At 47.2% G+C, this 16,118-nt stretch overlaps 1 protein-coding gene across 4 annotated transcripts in view; it reads right to left on the reverse strand.

The window, feature by feature from the left end:
* LOC1271410 (uncharacterized) overlaps window positions 1–16,118 on the reverse strand; it is a 123,227-nt gene that overhangs the window by 94,393 nt on the left and 12,716 nt on the right. For all 4 annotated transcript variants that reach the window (XM_061662015.1, XM_061662014.1, XM_061662013.1 and 1 more), the window contains exon 3: window positions 11,818–11,853. In XM_061662015.1, coding sequence (XP_061517999.1) covers window positions 11,818–11,853 — 36 coding nt within the window. The remainder of the gene's footprint in view (window positions 1–11,817; window positions 11,854–16,118) is intronic.

Below are 16,118 nucleotides of genomic sequence, written 5' to 3' on the forward strand. Positions count from 1 at the left end.
AATAAGGAAAAAAAGTTTAGCTATATTCATATTATATTGTGGTACAGCAAAGACATGACCAATACTCTGTGAAATGTCAATTAGTCGTAAATAAGTTTAAAAAAAAATAGTAAATTATGTAAAACCCTCTGTAGCATAGATAACTCTTGCATATGCAGAAGAGATCATTCAAACAGGTGAAACAAGACTTAAAAATGATAACAGCGGAACATGCAGATCGTATCGGTTATGTACTTTCGAGCAAAAAAAAAAGGAAAACAAAAAACAAAACATCACCTTTCACACCGTTTGCTTCAAATAATCTTCAAGAAAGGGGAAAAAACACAGCGAAACAAAACACTATCAAAAGCAACAGCCGAACACGGTTAACAGGGCTGCAATGGTGCACGTGATCGTGTTGCAGCCCTGCCTCTCTCTCTCTCTCTCTCTCTCTCTCTTTCTCTCTATATTTCTCTTTTCGCACACGTTGATTATTGTAATTCCTTCCTCAAATTGCACTTTGAATAGGGAATCACTCATTACACTTGCGCGATCGGTTTGCCCCTTTTCCCGTTTTGCGATCGATCGATCGAGTCAGCAGAGCCGGTCGATTGCACCTCAAAAATAAAGGGAAGAAGCAAAGAAGCGGGCAGCATAACGTGCGGATTATCGTAGTGCCCGAGCGTATTCGCGCTATGTTTTTTTTATTTAATTTTATGATTATAATTTTTGCATAAAACACGTCTTGCTCGATTTCATTATTGTATTACGAAAATGGTGAATTCATTTCGTGTGCGATCGATACACCCGGCGCGCTGTAGATCGTATCCGATGCTGCTTCGCAGGGGAAAAGGGTTCTTTGAGTTAAGAAGAAAGAAAAAAACAACATTATCTACGTGTTTCCTTCGCCCTGGCAAGCGAGACGGTTTTTGGGAGGAAGCGGTGAGCGTGCGACGGAACGGAAATAATGATGATGATGATGGAATTATGGATCCATCGTGGTGCACAATCTGCACGCTGAACCCACCCATGGCCCCGGCACTCACTTCCCCCTGTGCTTCCTCTTGCAGAGCATGATCCACAGCCACCGTCACGCGGGACAAAAGCCCGGGCCGGGGCAATTGTGGTGAAACACCGAAGCCGATTGGCGGCCGGAACACACGGGGCTGCGGCCGTCGTCGTCGTCGTTTTCACCATCCGGAGCCCGTCATTTCGTATGCATCCCGTATGCATCTCCCCCCCCCCCCCTCTCTTTGCACCTGGATCATAAGCCGTCTATTGTGGATAAAAATATGATTGCAAATTATACCGATCCAGCCCCAATGCAGTGCCGGAAAGGAGGAGCCAAAGCCGAACGCGCAGGAACGGGAACAACACAACGGGCACAACATGCAAAATAAGAAATGAAAACCACCACTATCACCCCTGGGTATCTCCTCCAACTCCCTCACCCGGGGCGTGTTTGCGTTGTGAGAAATCAATGCCGCAGGGCGAAGAAGGCTGCCGTCTCCCTGTGGGCAAATGAATGCTGCAGGCGGAACGCGCCCGCGAGTCCGCGCGATTCTTATGGGAAACCAAGGGGCCGCGTTGATACCGGTGGCTCGCCGCACCGGGGCAAAACAGGATGGCCATAAATATATGCTTGGCCCGTAACGCCCCCCACCAGACCCACACCACCCGTTCGCAGGGAGGGCGGCTTACAAGGTCCGTCCGGTGCACGGGAAGGGAAACTCATTCCCATGCGGTTCCTTGCGCGACGCGAAAAGTGCATTGTTTCAAGCAGTCCATGCATTGGACCAGCAAATGGACACGCGGAGAATGGCACGGGATGAAGGACGAAATTAAATTACTAAAAATTACAACCTCAACCAACCCAGGGCCCCCTGCATCTGCATATTAGTAGCAGGTTGGCCTTGACGCGCCCGGCCAGCCCCCGGGTCCTGATTTGCTTGGGGTTTCGCCGATGCTCATTTCCATCGCTGCACCGAAAAGGGGGGTGGCACTCCGGGTGCTTATCGGATCGGAGGCGGTGTGATCATCGCGGGGGTTTCTTCACCACACGAAAAGGGCGGCCAGGCATTGGCCGTTCGGGGTTGTTTTGAATATGTTTTTGAATATTGTTTTTGAAAGAAATTAAAAAAAACAGATCGTTTTCTCTCACGATGTTTTAATGCGGGATATAAAATCAACATGACGAATGGATTTTCATTACTCTCCTTCGTTCTGAGGGCATCACAGAATGCGTACCCAAAAAGGAGTGGAACTTCCTTCCAAGAAATCGCGAACAAGCTCCACTTTGGCAAACAATTCTTTCTCCCAACAGTCAGCACACGGAAGCAGATGCAAAAGGAACCCCCTTTTCGAAGTGGAACAGGAGCAGCAGCAGCAGAACAAAATTAAAAGCCTTCACACACACACACACAGAAAGGCCACCACGTTTTTCCGTACCGCCGTAAAAACCGAAGCGAACGCATTTGTGCGATCCGCAAAGATGGAAATGAATGCACGCGCAGCGCGTGAATGAGCGCAGCGCAGCGCTGTTGTGTGGTTTATGTTGCAGTGCGGCGGAAGATTGCCTGCCGAAAGAAGGTATTGCATCAACCCGCACGGGGCAGAACTTGGGGCGTTGGAGGGCAGAGGGCTCCACTTGCTCTTGCTCGGCCGCGCTCGCGAATAATAATCCGTTCAGGCTGCGCGACAGCGCCCCCAGACACGCCGATGCACGCCGAAACGAAGCGCGAGCAGGCAGGGCGCAACCAACGCACGCAAACGATGAAGCGCAACGAGCGCATCGAGCGCAGTGCAACAATAAGCATAATATGATTATAGTTTTTAGCGATCCCTTAGGGCGGAGCTCCCGAATTGTGGATCACATTAAAAGATATGAACTTTATGCTTAGCATCTTGCTCGGCTTCGCTCGCTCTCTCTCTCTCTCTCTCAATCAGCTCTCGAGCTTGGTTGGTGTGCAGACAACCACTCGACAATTGAGGGCGCAGGGGCTTTTGGGTTGGGTGGAGAAACAGAAGAAACAAGAGCATGAAAGAAAAACCTGAACAGACAGAAGACAAGAAAGGGAATAATGCATCATCATCTTCGTCCTCGCCGTCTTGGACGTCATCTTTGAATGCAGCAGCCCATCTCGAAGCTTCTCACTCACTCACTCACTCTCTCTCTCTCTCTCTCTCTCCGTGTGCTGATCGTTTTATGCATCTCGATTTGAAGCCATCGACTAATATGGAAGGCAAATGAATTGGCCGAAACGATGGCTGCATCGCGTAATTGATGTTGCATTGTTGATTAATATTTTTCGCTTTACCATTTTGTGCGGCCAACGCGGTGAAATATTAGTTCCGAGACCGATGGCGATGGCCAACCGCCGAAAACTAGTCGCGGCGCGCATGGGAGTCAATCATATTTTTTTTTCTTTTCGGGAAAGCAATGGGTGCACACAGCACAGCACGATTTGTGTTTGGTGATCGGGAGCGTTGGGAGCCGAAACGGCCAGCAACAAAAGCGTACCGCGCCCTTGTAAAACGGAATTGGAAGCTGTAAAAGCTGCCTTTCAAAGCTTTTAAAGCAAATAAATAAAGCAAAAAAGTTGAGCATACTGCAAGTTAGCCCGACCAAGCGGTACCACGAAGGAATAAAAACGCACGGCAAAACCCCCACCCGGCCACTGACTCACACAGACACAGCCACAGCACGTCGTGAGTGATCGTAAATATTGCGGCACGACAAAAGAAAGCATAAAACATAAACTAAAGAAATACAGAGAAACAAAAAAAAAACACCAAGCTGGACCCGGGTCGGAGCTGGACATAAAAACATAGACAGCGTCGTCCGATTCCGGGCCGCTGATTGAATGGGCGCCAATATTCTAATTTGTACCTGGATTTGGCACCTTTTCCCTCGAAGGTTGCCTGAAACACTTGTCCACACACAGAGACGTCCCTCTCTGCCCTGTTTGGACTGTTGCCTCTTTCGGAAGCTTTCGGTGCAACTTCTGTTCCTTCGACCCTCAATAGCCGGGATCGCTTGACCAACGGCAGACGGCTGAAGGATCCTTTTTATTTTTTGTTGATTTGTTGCTCCTTATTTTTGAGGTATTTTTCCCTCCCTCCCTCTCTCTCTCTCTCTCTCTCTCTTTTCCTTTTCCCTGTGTGCCTTTTTTATCCTTTTGCCTTTTGCGCAAAGCAAGAGTGGCGGAGGACCATGCGATATGGCTGGACGTGGGTCAACATGTAACGATGTTATTGCATTCATCGAGTTCAAGGCTTGCAAGGGTTCTACTGCAAACAGGGTCCATGTGTCGGTCGGTCATTGTCGAACAAAAATAACAACAAAAAAGGTGAAACACAAAACAGAGAATGCAATGTGATAATTTGCATTTGTTTCTACCTGTCCAAGTGTTGGTCAGGAAAGGAAGAGGCAAAAAAAGGTTCTTTTTCTGCTATTTGTGACTTTTAGGATGCTTCATTCTTTTCGGGTTCGTCTTCTGTTACATTGAACCGATCTAGGCTCAGACCGGCTTGATCGAGAGATAGATGATGCTGATGATGAGCTGTAGCGCGCACTATCTTTTTGTTTCTGGCATGTTGCCCGTTGCAAGCAAAAATTAAGGACTCAAGCATCATTACCTAGACGCATCCTTCGCTCATTAATTGTCCTTTTCCTGTCCGGTCCATTACGGAGAAAAATGATAATTTTTATCTCCGTCTGTCTGGGACTGGGGTTTGCTGCTGTTATTCCAATTTTCCAGGACTGCATTTCACTGCACTTCTGCACCCTGTGCCTTTTGCTCGCATTTGGTGTAGGGCAAGTTCGCACACCAGCTGTCGAGGTGGATTTTTATTTTAAAGTGATTCCGAAGATTCCGAGAATGTTTTCATTGCAACAATGCGCTCGATACGGGGGAGAGATAAGGTAGAATGTAAAAAAAGGCTTCATCAACCCCTCTGTGCTTGCGGGTGAGTGTTGCAAACTCATCTCGCGTTCTAGCGTGCGTCCTTGTGTGCATTCCAGCCATCAACAGAAAGGGAAGAGAGAGAAAAAAAGCTGGGCTCCCCTCGCTTTAGTGTCCTTTTTAGTACCGTAAACGAGGTGACAAGTTGTTGCACGCACTAATTGCGCGTTCGCGTTTGCGCGAGCGAAGCAAACCGTTTAATGTGCCGAACAAGGCACACGGCTGACTTCTCTCCCTTTCCTTGGCGAAGGATGCAAAATTGCATTGATTGCGGTTGTCACCCGCCGCAGGGCACACAGACGTGCGGTTGCGGTTGGTGCAGTGCATCGGCGAGCGCCACCAAAAGCACAACAGCGCAGCAGAACGGGCAAGGCTGAAGCAGGCAGCGGCTCTGGGGCTCTGTATGTAGATGGCGTGTGCGCGGCTGGTTTAAAGAGTGGTTGGCACAGCTGCCGGTTGAAGGTGACGATGGAGCGTCGCTTGCGGCTACGTACAGTGGATACAGGGTAGAGACCACACGCGCTTCGACTGGTTCGGTACCTTACCAGTGGGGTACGATCAATGGCAACAAGAAGTGCATCGAAAAATGAGACGTTTCAACGTGGAGCAAATGAGCTGCCCCAGGCTGTCTGAAAACCGTAGAACAAATAACACATTAACGCACACAGGAAGCCGTCGAGTCGGTGAGCGGATGGATAAGGCGTTTGGAATTCTGCAACAGAGGTCATGCGATCGAATCCCAGGTGGATGTAGAAAGAATCTTAAAAGAAGCGGATTATTATTGGCACAGCTTCAAATCTCTTCAAACAAAACCCGTCTCACCATCTAACTCGCATATTCGTTTCACCTGTTCCATAACTTAACTGGAGCTTTTCTCGTAGCATAACCCTCTCAAAGACCACATAACGGTCTCGAAAAAAAAGCAATGTTGCTTCGGTGACAGAACACATACACGCTTATTATAATTTCACGGTACGGTGCACAATCAACTGCCAATGGCTTCTCGGCCGATGGTAAGGTTTAGTAAGCCAATTCTAATGCGGATTGTATTGACCGCTCATTGTAATCGACCCAGTACGGACAATCGCACAAGCACGAAGGCTACACACCATCATAATCCACCCCCCCACCACCCCCCGCCGTTGATTAGTTTGGAACGAAATTTGTTCCACGAGCGCCTACCATGCGCCTCAAGTTTGTGTCACAAGCGGCTTAATTTAAAATGTTCTCACATTTTGTCTTGATTAGCCGTGAAGATTTCATCAAATGCCTTTGGCTGCCTGTGATCGAGAAACGCCAGCATGACTAACAAAAAAATGGAAGCACACAAGTTGACACAGATACATGCGCAGAGCCCCTGCTGCCGGTGTTTCCATTCGATTGCGTTTGGAGCAAAACCGGTGGGCACGGTAACGGGCCAACGGAGGCCCATGCAAATGGAACTGTGGCTCTGTGGCCTTGTAATTAAATGTAGCATGAGTATTTAATAATTAATCTTTTTTTTTGTTTTGTTTCGTTTCTTCCACAAGACCTAGCCGGGCAGGGTTCGCTTGGAAGATTTATGAAGAATTGATATTGGTTTTTACTTTTTTTTAATTTGAGATTTGTATCATTTTTGACACAATAATTTAAGGTGTTATGTCAAAAATGAATAAAAAACAACAAAAATTTATTTATTTTGTTAAAAGATGCTAAAAATATCAAAATAAATAATCAATTCATTTCAATCGACCGGCCTTGTGGTACGTATGACGTATGACTTAACAACATGCTCGGCATGGGTTCAATCCCAGATTGGACCGTGTCCCCATACGTAGGACTGACTACAGTATGTTTCCGAGTTACGCGGTTTGTGCGTTCCCGAGGAATCCGCGTAAGTCGAATTTCGCGATTTTCAGCGAAAATACCATTGATTACTCGATATTATTTATTCAATTTAGTACTTGTATACACTTAATCATTTATTTTATACGATTCGAGCAGGAAATTCTGATATTTAAGTGGATTACAATTATCAGCAAAAATGCAATTTCTACTGAATTGGACAATTCTTGAAGCAAATTGCACTGATTTAACATTTGATGTGTCAAATTAAGAAAACCGCGTATCTCCGAATACGCGTAAGTCGAGAACCGCGTAACTCGGGAACAGACTGTCTTCTGCTATGGGTATGCAATAAGTCACTGAAATCTGAGGTCTACTAATGGTACAGGCAGGCCGTGATCGACAACGGTTGTTGTGTCAAAGAAGAAGAAAAAGAGGAAGAAGAATTAATTCAATTTCGAGCACATTCTGCATTTTAAAATCATTAAAACGTAAAAAAGAAACAAAAAAGAGACTAAGCGACGAACCCTGCGCAACTCTGTTAATGGGCAAATAAAAAGAACAACCGGAAAGAAGCCATTAAAACGCAAAAGAAAAACAATTAAAACGACCACTCGGATGCATCGTTCCCGAAAGGGCTACAAATTGTCATTTGAATAAATAAAGGTACAAATTAGAATATACCTTACCCTAGGGGGGGGGGTGTACCGTCGTTTGCCCTCGTTGTTCGCGATCGATGTGTAATAGACCCCTTTTGTGCACTTGATTGTTGAGTGTTTAATTTTCTTAGTCCCCTTCCTTTCGCCCCAGAGCTCATTCTTTCATTGACTAACCCCCTCAAAGGGGGATAAAAAATGTATGAATGAATACCGACCGATATTAAACTTCTGCCCCTTCTCCCTGCCCTTGTGCTCCTCTCCCCATATCAGTACACATGCACCACCCCAACAGTGAAGCAGATAATGATGAGTAGATTGAAAACCGATCGATCGGTGATCAGCGACCAGTGCCGCGGCAACAATGTAGTCAAAGTGGGTGACGATCGGCGCAGCTCACCCGACCCGCCGGGGGTCCGTTTGATCGGCTTGATGAAACGAAAGCTGCCAACACCCGCCAGGTAGGCCGGCATACATCGAAAATGTAAACAAAAACAACCCCTGCCCCTCGATGGCGCTGTCGTACTTGATCAAAAGTTTCACATACCAAAAAGATTGAAAAGCAAACTGCTGTTTAATTAAAGTGAGAAATATTCAAACAGAAACCTTCTCGGCCAGAGATTGAAATTTTCCGTGTGAACCTACCTGCCCCCTTTGGCGAGGCGCCTGCTTTTTGTTTGTCTGGGACGATGTGTGTGTGTGTGTGTGTGTGTGGGGGGGGGGAAGGGGTTTCTTTTCCATTGTGTACCCGAAAGCAGACAAATTTGAAAATCATCATATGCTCGGGCACCGGGGAACAGGAAAAAGCGTGCGAGAAGAACGAGAGCAACAGCATGAATGAAAATCCAAAAACTGGGGAGAGTCGGAAGGATGCTAAAGGCAGTGTGAGGGAGTGGTCGAGAGGGTACCGGGTCGATTGAATTAAATCGGAAATGATGTGGAAAAATTTAGCCAATTCTCAGTCACGCCGGCCGGTGAATATGGGACCGCAAAGCGCTGCTTGGGGGGAGTTCGTCTTTTTCCTCCCTTCTAACTCCATTCTCCATTTGCGGAAAGAAATTCCCTTATACACACACACTAGACAAACTAGTTCATAGTCAAAAAGAGGCTTTTTTGCGTCAAGGAAGGAACAAAAAATCACGCAACCGGCAACACGGGCGCCCTTCTCTTCGGGGATGCGCTTGCTTTGTATTAAGCCAAGAAGCCTCTCCCCGGTCCAGAAAGAAAGCAACATGAATCAACAGATGTCCATCGTGGTGAACACATAATAAGGTGAACGAACCATGCAGATTACAATACATCATGACCGTTCGATTTTCTAGCACAGAGACGATGACGATAACAACAACAAAAAATCCTCACACATACAAAACCAATTCTTGCACGTGAAAAGCCAAGCCAAGCGGCCAAGAAAAGGGATGGAAAGGAATTATTAATCTAAATTTTTATTAAATTGGCAATTCATTTGTGTTTGGTTAAACCATAAACAGAGCAACGGGTTTTTTTCTTCTGTGTGTGTGTCGAACCTTCCCATCAAAAAAGGTTTGCTCTTTTTCCTTCCGAAAAAATGACCCGACGACCATTCATCGACAAAACAGATCCTCCTCCTTCGAGCGCGGCCAAACACAAGTCGGCAAATGGGCTGCTGCCACAAAGTAGCGATCGGCGACGGCCGGCGACGTTGTCATCGGGCGGCGGTGACTCGGGTCGGCAATCGAAGGCACTGGTTCACAGATCGCGTCTGCAAATTAAACACGCTGCCCATCATTATCATCTACCGCGGGGAGGCTGTACCTTTCACGAGGGCGCGGACACGAAAAAAAAACGGGACCGCAAACACCGGGGTGAGTGCAAAGTCGCGCCGGCAGACGGTCGTGCTTTTGTCGGTCATCGGCCTTGGCGCTGGCGCTTCCCGGGCCATCCAATGGCTTAAGCGATCAACCGTCACGGATAGAGTCATAAAATGTGGCTTTAAGCAACTGTCAAAATATTTATGGGATGGTTCGTTTGCCAGGCTTTTGCTCCCATTTCGTCTCGTCGTCGTGTTTCCGTGATAGGTTGGTGGGACTTTTCGGGAAGCGTTTCGGGCAAGCGACGAACCCTTCAAAGCTAACCACTCCACTGATAGTGTTTGGGGCAGTTGCCGCATTCCCTTTTTAACTTTGGTCATGTAATCTCGTCATGAAATGAACCATCGAATCAAAATCAGACCCGTGTTCAAGATGACATAAATCATAATTTAAATTAAATGACTTTTTTTTATTGCTCTGCTGGCAGTTTGCTGGTAAACACTCATTTGTCAACGTGCGCTTGTGCTTGCGAGCTAAAGATAAAATCTTGCAGATACACTGCGCTCACTGCACATCAACAAAATGTTGATTTGTAGAGTGATTTTAACGCTCCAATCGGCGGATCACACGATACCGGCGCGCACCTCCTCACCTTTTGTGGCAGATTATTACAAATTGCAACTTCAAATTAAATAATAAATGAATTCATTAAACTGTGATATTTCGCCTCGGTGCGATCGAAGCCAAACCCGAGGAGGGGGGAGGGGAGGGTTGAAAAATAAAGACTGTAGCGCCATCACAACAGCGCGCGTTCGCTATCAACACAGTGTAACAACAGTGTGCGGCGAGAGCCCACAACACAGCATCGATCATGTTATTTATTTTTTGCACTCTTCTCTCTTCCAATCTTCAGGCCACTTCCACCACCTTTCGCTTGGGATATTGGATTGAAGCTGCATCATCTGCAGAAAGGGTGCATGATTCAAAGGCTTTATTAGTTCCCACCGCTTGATTCTGACGCGCGCTCAAGAGAGAAATGGCTTGCGCGGTTGAGAGGACGACAAAAAAAAACCAACCAAGGCAACGAAAATGAGTAAATAATAATCACATTTAATAATCGCTTACTTGCTAATTTTGTATCCTCTGCCACAGTATGAGCTGAAAGCTTTTTTTATGAAAACCTTCCAAAGGACAATCCTCGAATGTTAGAAAAAGGATATTCTTACCAACGCAAAAACCCCAAAAAAAAAAACAAAAAGCACTTTGCTGCGAAAGTATCTGATCCTCTTCCTCGAGGTTCGAGCATCATGATTATTAAATTTAAATCTACCTGAGCACTGTCCATTAAAGCGCACTAAAAACAAGTTCATTATCCGCGCGGACGAAGAGTGGTGCAAAACAAAAAAAAATGAAAGAAATACGTATCTTGTGCCTACATTTTGTGAGCCTCGTCGCAAGTACACTTACTACAAAGAAAAAGTATATTTAAAAAAACTCGCAGCAAACTAACGTGAAACGTTTGGCTTTACACGTCGCGACGGGAAGCGAAGGAGCAGGGACTTCGGCAGGGAGTCTCGGTGATGATGCCGGGGTGGATAAAATTCGCCAAAGATTCGCTGCTTCACGGCCAAAGTGAGTCCTGCCTGTTCGCCTCCTCCCATGTCCCTTCCCCCCCCCCCCTCTCCCTTTGGCGAAACAATCGATCGCGATGTTGTGATTAAAAATAATATTCACTCATTCCCTTTATCGCTCCATTCTCGAGGGGGGGGGGGGGGGGATTTGCCCGTGCACTATTTCCCGTGCTGAGGCGAACCGCGATGGTGAGTGCATTATTGGTCCGTTGGCAGGAGCGTGGTAAAAAGCCCTGCTTCTTCGTCTTCTGTCCGCTCAGCCGTCCAAATTATACACCCGCCACAAACAATAAACTCCCCCGCGCTGGAGTGTGTGAGTGTGTTTTTGTGAGAGAGCTGCAATCCCTTTACGCTTTTCACACGCGAATCGTGTACGCGCTGCGGCCTGTGTGTTGCGCGCAACGGTGCAATCGCTCCGCTCCGATCCGATCGCGCACGGCTGCGTGCTGTGATGGCGCGACGGTTGTATGCAGATTATTTTTTCCACCTTTCCCCGCGAAAAAAATAAAGCAAAAAAACATTATCGCATTATTCGCGGGGTACCATAATCACGGCCCTCACTAACATATGACCTCCGATTTTATTTTTTGGGGGATTTTCATACAGAACAGCAAGATAGAAGAGAGAGAGGGGCGTATGGGGACAAAGAACGACAACAATTTTCCCACCAAAAAACACAACGCCACAAAACCCGGACCATCCTCCCACGACACGTTTTGTCGTGTTGTGTGTGTGTGTTGTCGTGGTAGGGCATTCCGCCTTATCGCGCTTTCAAATCTTTCGTTTTCCTTTCATTTTATAATTACTCTTTTTTTTCGCTCCCCCCAATCCCAATCGATCGATGATCATCGGGGTTGATTTTTGTGCAAGATCACGCGCGCTTTACATTTCAATTTGATGCGTTTTTCGCACACTATCGTGAGCGGCTGGGAGGGCGCAGGATTTAATTTCACGTTTGACGCTATTTACTTACCGAAGGATTTTTCGCGCCCTTCCGGCTCGGCGGGTTCTGTGGATGGAGGACAAACAAGAAACAGATTTAATATCGCAGGGAGAAATGAATTTTGAGCAAAGAAAAAAAACAAATCTCAAGAAAAAGAGGAAAGCGCTCAATCAAATCACAGCACACAGCTCAAGCAGTTGGGATAATTTGTTTTTTCCCTCCACACTCCGATTCCCGCTAGACATTGCATGTAGGTGCACACACGTACACATATTCACGGGCGGGACCTTCTGTGGGCTCGATACAGATTATCGTATTACCGGTATGAGGGCGAGAGAGAGAGAGTAAGAGAGCAAAAGCAAGCGACGTACGCGAATGCTGCAGGAAGTACCAAATTATCGTAATTATCGTCAACAATACGGCGGTAACAACCGGCTCAGAAATCTCGTCATCAGATGCCCGGCCTTCCAGATGGGACGCGAGGGAGCACCCGAGTACTTGTGCCCGCCAAGGTGCCATCGGGCAGAGATCTCTTTCCGTCTTTCCGGCCTTCATCGGGAGCATATTCAAATATTAAAACGGGTTCGTCGCTTGCTCGGTTGCGGTACATGGGATGAAGGGGTAGGAAAGTCATTGAGAAATTATTACGATCTCCTTCACTTCCAGCCACACATTCTGCATCAAGATCATCATGGCCCCAAAACCAATTCCCTTTGCGCTGGAATGGGCTAATCTCGCCCGAAACCGAAACGTACAAACTCTCCGCGTGCTCCGCGAGCGCGTGAGAACCCAAACAGAAGCAATTTCCGCACGGGGGCCTTTTTTACGTGGACATTCAACACGGATATTCTATCGCTCCCCCTCCTTCAAGCCCAAAGAGATAAATGGTGATGATGATGACTCGAATCAAATTTAAAATTTGAATATTCCAACACCAAACCAAAGATGAATGGGTGGGGACCCACCGGGGGACAGGGGAAAAACGCCACCGAACCAGAGTGGAACACAAACCTGAACGAAATTGAAGTCCGGTGGGACGCTGAGCGAGAGGGCCTTGCGCCAGCGGCTCGCGAACAGCGGACAAGATTAATACGCTAATTCCGCGCCGGCGGACGATTTACCTCGATCGAATCTGTGTGCGCGGGCCAGAGATGATGAAGCTGCTGCTGCTGCTGCTACTGGCCTGTCTAATTTCGTTTGGACAAACTACGAAACGGGAGGTAAAAAAAAGCACTAACTCCGAACCAAACCGTGGGGACTGCAATTATTGGAATTTTACACCTCTAATTTCACGGAAGCTCACCAGTTTCATGTTTTCCCCCTTGTGAGTTCGCATGGAGCGATCGAGGGAGATAACGGCCCGCGCTTCCGAGAGGTGGGAAATAAATAATCACATTCCGTCTGGGGAGCGGGAGGACTCAGAAATGGAAATCAAAATTAAAATGAGAGTTGCTGGACGCGTCCTCGCCGATCATCAGTCATTTTGTTCCGTCTGCTGTGCTCCGGTTGGATCACAACCCCCACTTTCGTTTGGCGCTGCAGTCGTGCGCAAATTAACATACGGATTTTGTGTGTACAAGTTTCTCTCCTCACAAAAAGGCAGTGTGCGACAATCCCAAAAAGGCGACAAATTAACGACTAAACCGGACACAGTCGAGCGAGCACAAGCCACTCACTACAAGTCTTATCTTCGGCCGGCGATCGGACAGTTTTCCACGGGGCCGGCGCTACGGCGACATCCGAAAAGCGGGACCTCCGAACGGAAAACGAAACGGAACGGACGCGCGCTTGTTACGATCCAATCCCCTCGATGCCGGCGTTTGACTGTGGGCCCAGTTTTATGGGCTTGTAATAATTTCCGTCGCGCGTTCTGTGAAACATGTGAAAACCATGAGCTGTGGCTCCTGCCAGAGGTTACGAGCTTTTTGGGTAACAAATTTGTATGCCTCGTTCGGGTCGGGAAGAAGTCCACCCCGACCCCAGACAGTGATAAACGATGGAGAAGTGAGAAAAGTGGAATAAAAATTGTCAAATAGTACAAGCAATTATTTTAACCACCGTTCCGTGCCGGAAAACACACACACACGCACACAGGCAGCAGAGATCGGTAAAAGAAACGAAAAACAATGTCCCAATACGCGAAAAACTAACAAACCGAAGCTAGAGATCTTTGGAGCGATGCAATTCTTTCGTTTTTTATTAGCCTACACAAGACGTAAGCGACGAACCTTTGTCAGCGCCAAGGGGACAGCGCCACATCAAATTGTCACCAAATGCAACGTCACAAAAGGGGTCACAATTTTTGGGGTTTTGTTTTTCCGGTTAGCGTTTTTTGTTGGTTTGGGACAGTAGGAAATCCAGCGCGCGCCATAATTGACTTGACTCATTTGCATGTCACTGGACGACTGGGCGACGCAAAGTAGAAGCAACTGGTGGTGAAAACATAATTACGTGACGGCACGGCAGATCATTATCGCAATCGAGCGAAAGAAGGGACATAATTACGGCTGTGTGTGTGTGTTTGTGTTGATCGCCGTTGAGATCAGCACCCTTCGTTTTCTTACTTCGTTTGTCTTTGGTCCGCGAACGGATCACGTAATCGCATGCAAAAGTGTCGCCAGAAATGATCAAACAACGACAGCTTGCCGGCCTTAATTATGCTCCACATCAATTTGTATCAAAAACGGGAACTAAAACATGAAACGTTAATGTGCCAGAGGATGTAAATCAAAATTTGGTGCTTTTTGCTTCCTCCATACAAAAACAATTAATTGATATGTAACATAATGGAAATATGCAAAAGCGCAAAAACACACACAGTTTTACATATTTCATTCTCGTCATCGCTTCTGGAGCGTCCTCCCTAAAATTTTGGACCGTCTTGTGTGGGCTTTACCAAAAAAACAAACAAGAAGCGCCACAAAAAAAAACTCCAAAACAAACAGAAACATCAACTGTTTTTGTTCATCTATGCAAACTACCTGCCAGCACCATAATTTTCTCGCTCAAGCAAAAAACAGGCACACCGTTTGATTTATATACCCAGCTGGGCCAGTAGAGCAAACGCCAGTCGAGAAACGGCAACGGAACGAAATATTCCGACACATGCACATCACACACCTTCTTCTTGACAAAAGCGTACGCTCTTCCGGAGAAAGAACGCAAAACAGGGCAAAGAATGAAGCTCCAAAAAGGCGATCACCTCCAAAGAGGCACTAACCCGACGGGCGAGAGGCGCTCCAGGGGAAGAGTTAAATTAATTTTTATTATTTTTTATTCATTACTTTATTTATTGTTAAGCCGCTGGATGAGGAGGCGCGCTTGGGGTCCGGTATGCAACCACAAGAACAACAACACACCTTGCCTTTACCGGCAGCAGAGGTAGCAGCATCGGCAGCCCCGTTTGTGCTTACCGACCGACCGACCGACCGGTGTTTGCAAGTTATGCATGTTTAACTAGCCATGGTGCATTGCGGATTGCATCGACTGAGACTAAACCGACGCCGTTTGCGGCAACACTTTTGTGTCTGTGCGAACTTACACAGCGGCATGAAGGGGGTAAGGTGGGGGAAGAGCGTTTGAGGTGGGTATTTAAATTAACTGGTCCCCCTTCGCCTTCTTCGGGGCCCCTCATTCTGTTGCAGGGCCTTCCGAATGTAATGTGAGTTAATTATCGTTATTTTTGCTCATTCAATGGGGGAATGGAGGGGGGTGAAGGGGTATTGTGGAGCGCCTTTCGCGTCATTTAGCAAAAAACAGAAAACGGAGGGAAGAAGAGGGGTTGCAGCTCCCCTTTGGGTGCCCCTGCTTTGTTATGCTGGCTCACGAAACCAGCGCGCGGCTTACGGCCGTTTGCTCGGGGAAAGTGTGCTCGGTCGGAAAGTGTTATGTTTGTTTAAGAAGTGCAGCTAATAATGGTGAATTCTCGTGCAATCTTTCTCTCTCTTTTCTCTCTATCGCTCTCTCTCTCTCTCTTTCTTTCTGTCTCTCTCTCTCCCTGGCTTCCGTCAAGGTGTATTCTCCTTCGAGAGCTAGTGCAATAGAACACAGACACTGTGGAACAACCATACACCGAGCAAAAACACAGCCAGCTTACAGTAACCTCCTCGCCCTCTCTCTCACCCACTCTCCGGGGTGTTTCTCTCCACTGTCATAACGATATTTTAATTGCGCCACAGACGGGCCGTCGTGCCACGGCTCAGTCAAAGCCTGCGCCCTGCCCGTCAGCATGCAAATGATATGTTAAGCATAGCTGTGCAGCATACCGTGAACGATGCTCGGTCCCGATGCTCACACTCCGATAGTGAACCCCGGTTTCAGGCGGGTGGGTG

The sequence above is a fragment of the Anopheles gambiae genome, chromosome 3 (genome assembly GCF_943734735.2).
Source record: "Anopheles gambiae chromosome 3, idAnoGambNW_F1_1, whole genome shotgun sequence".
NCBI classification, from domain to species: domain Eukaryota; kingdom Metazoa; phylum Arthropoda; class Insecta; order Diptera; family Culicidae; genus Anopheles; species Anopheles gambiae.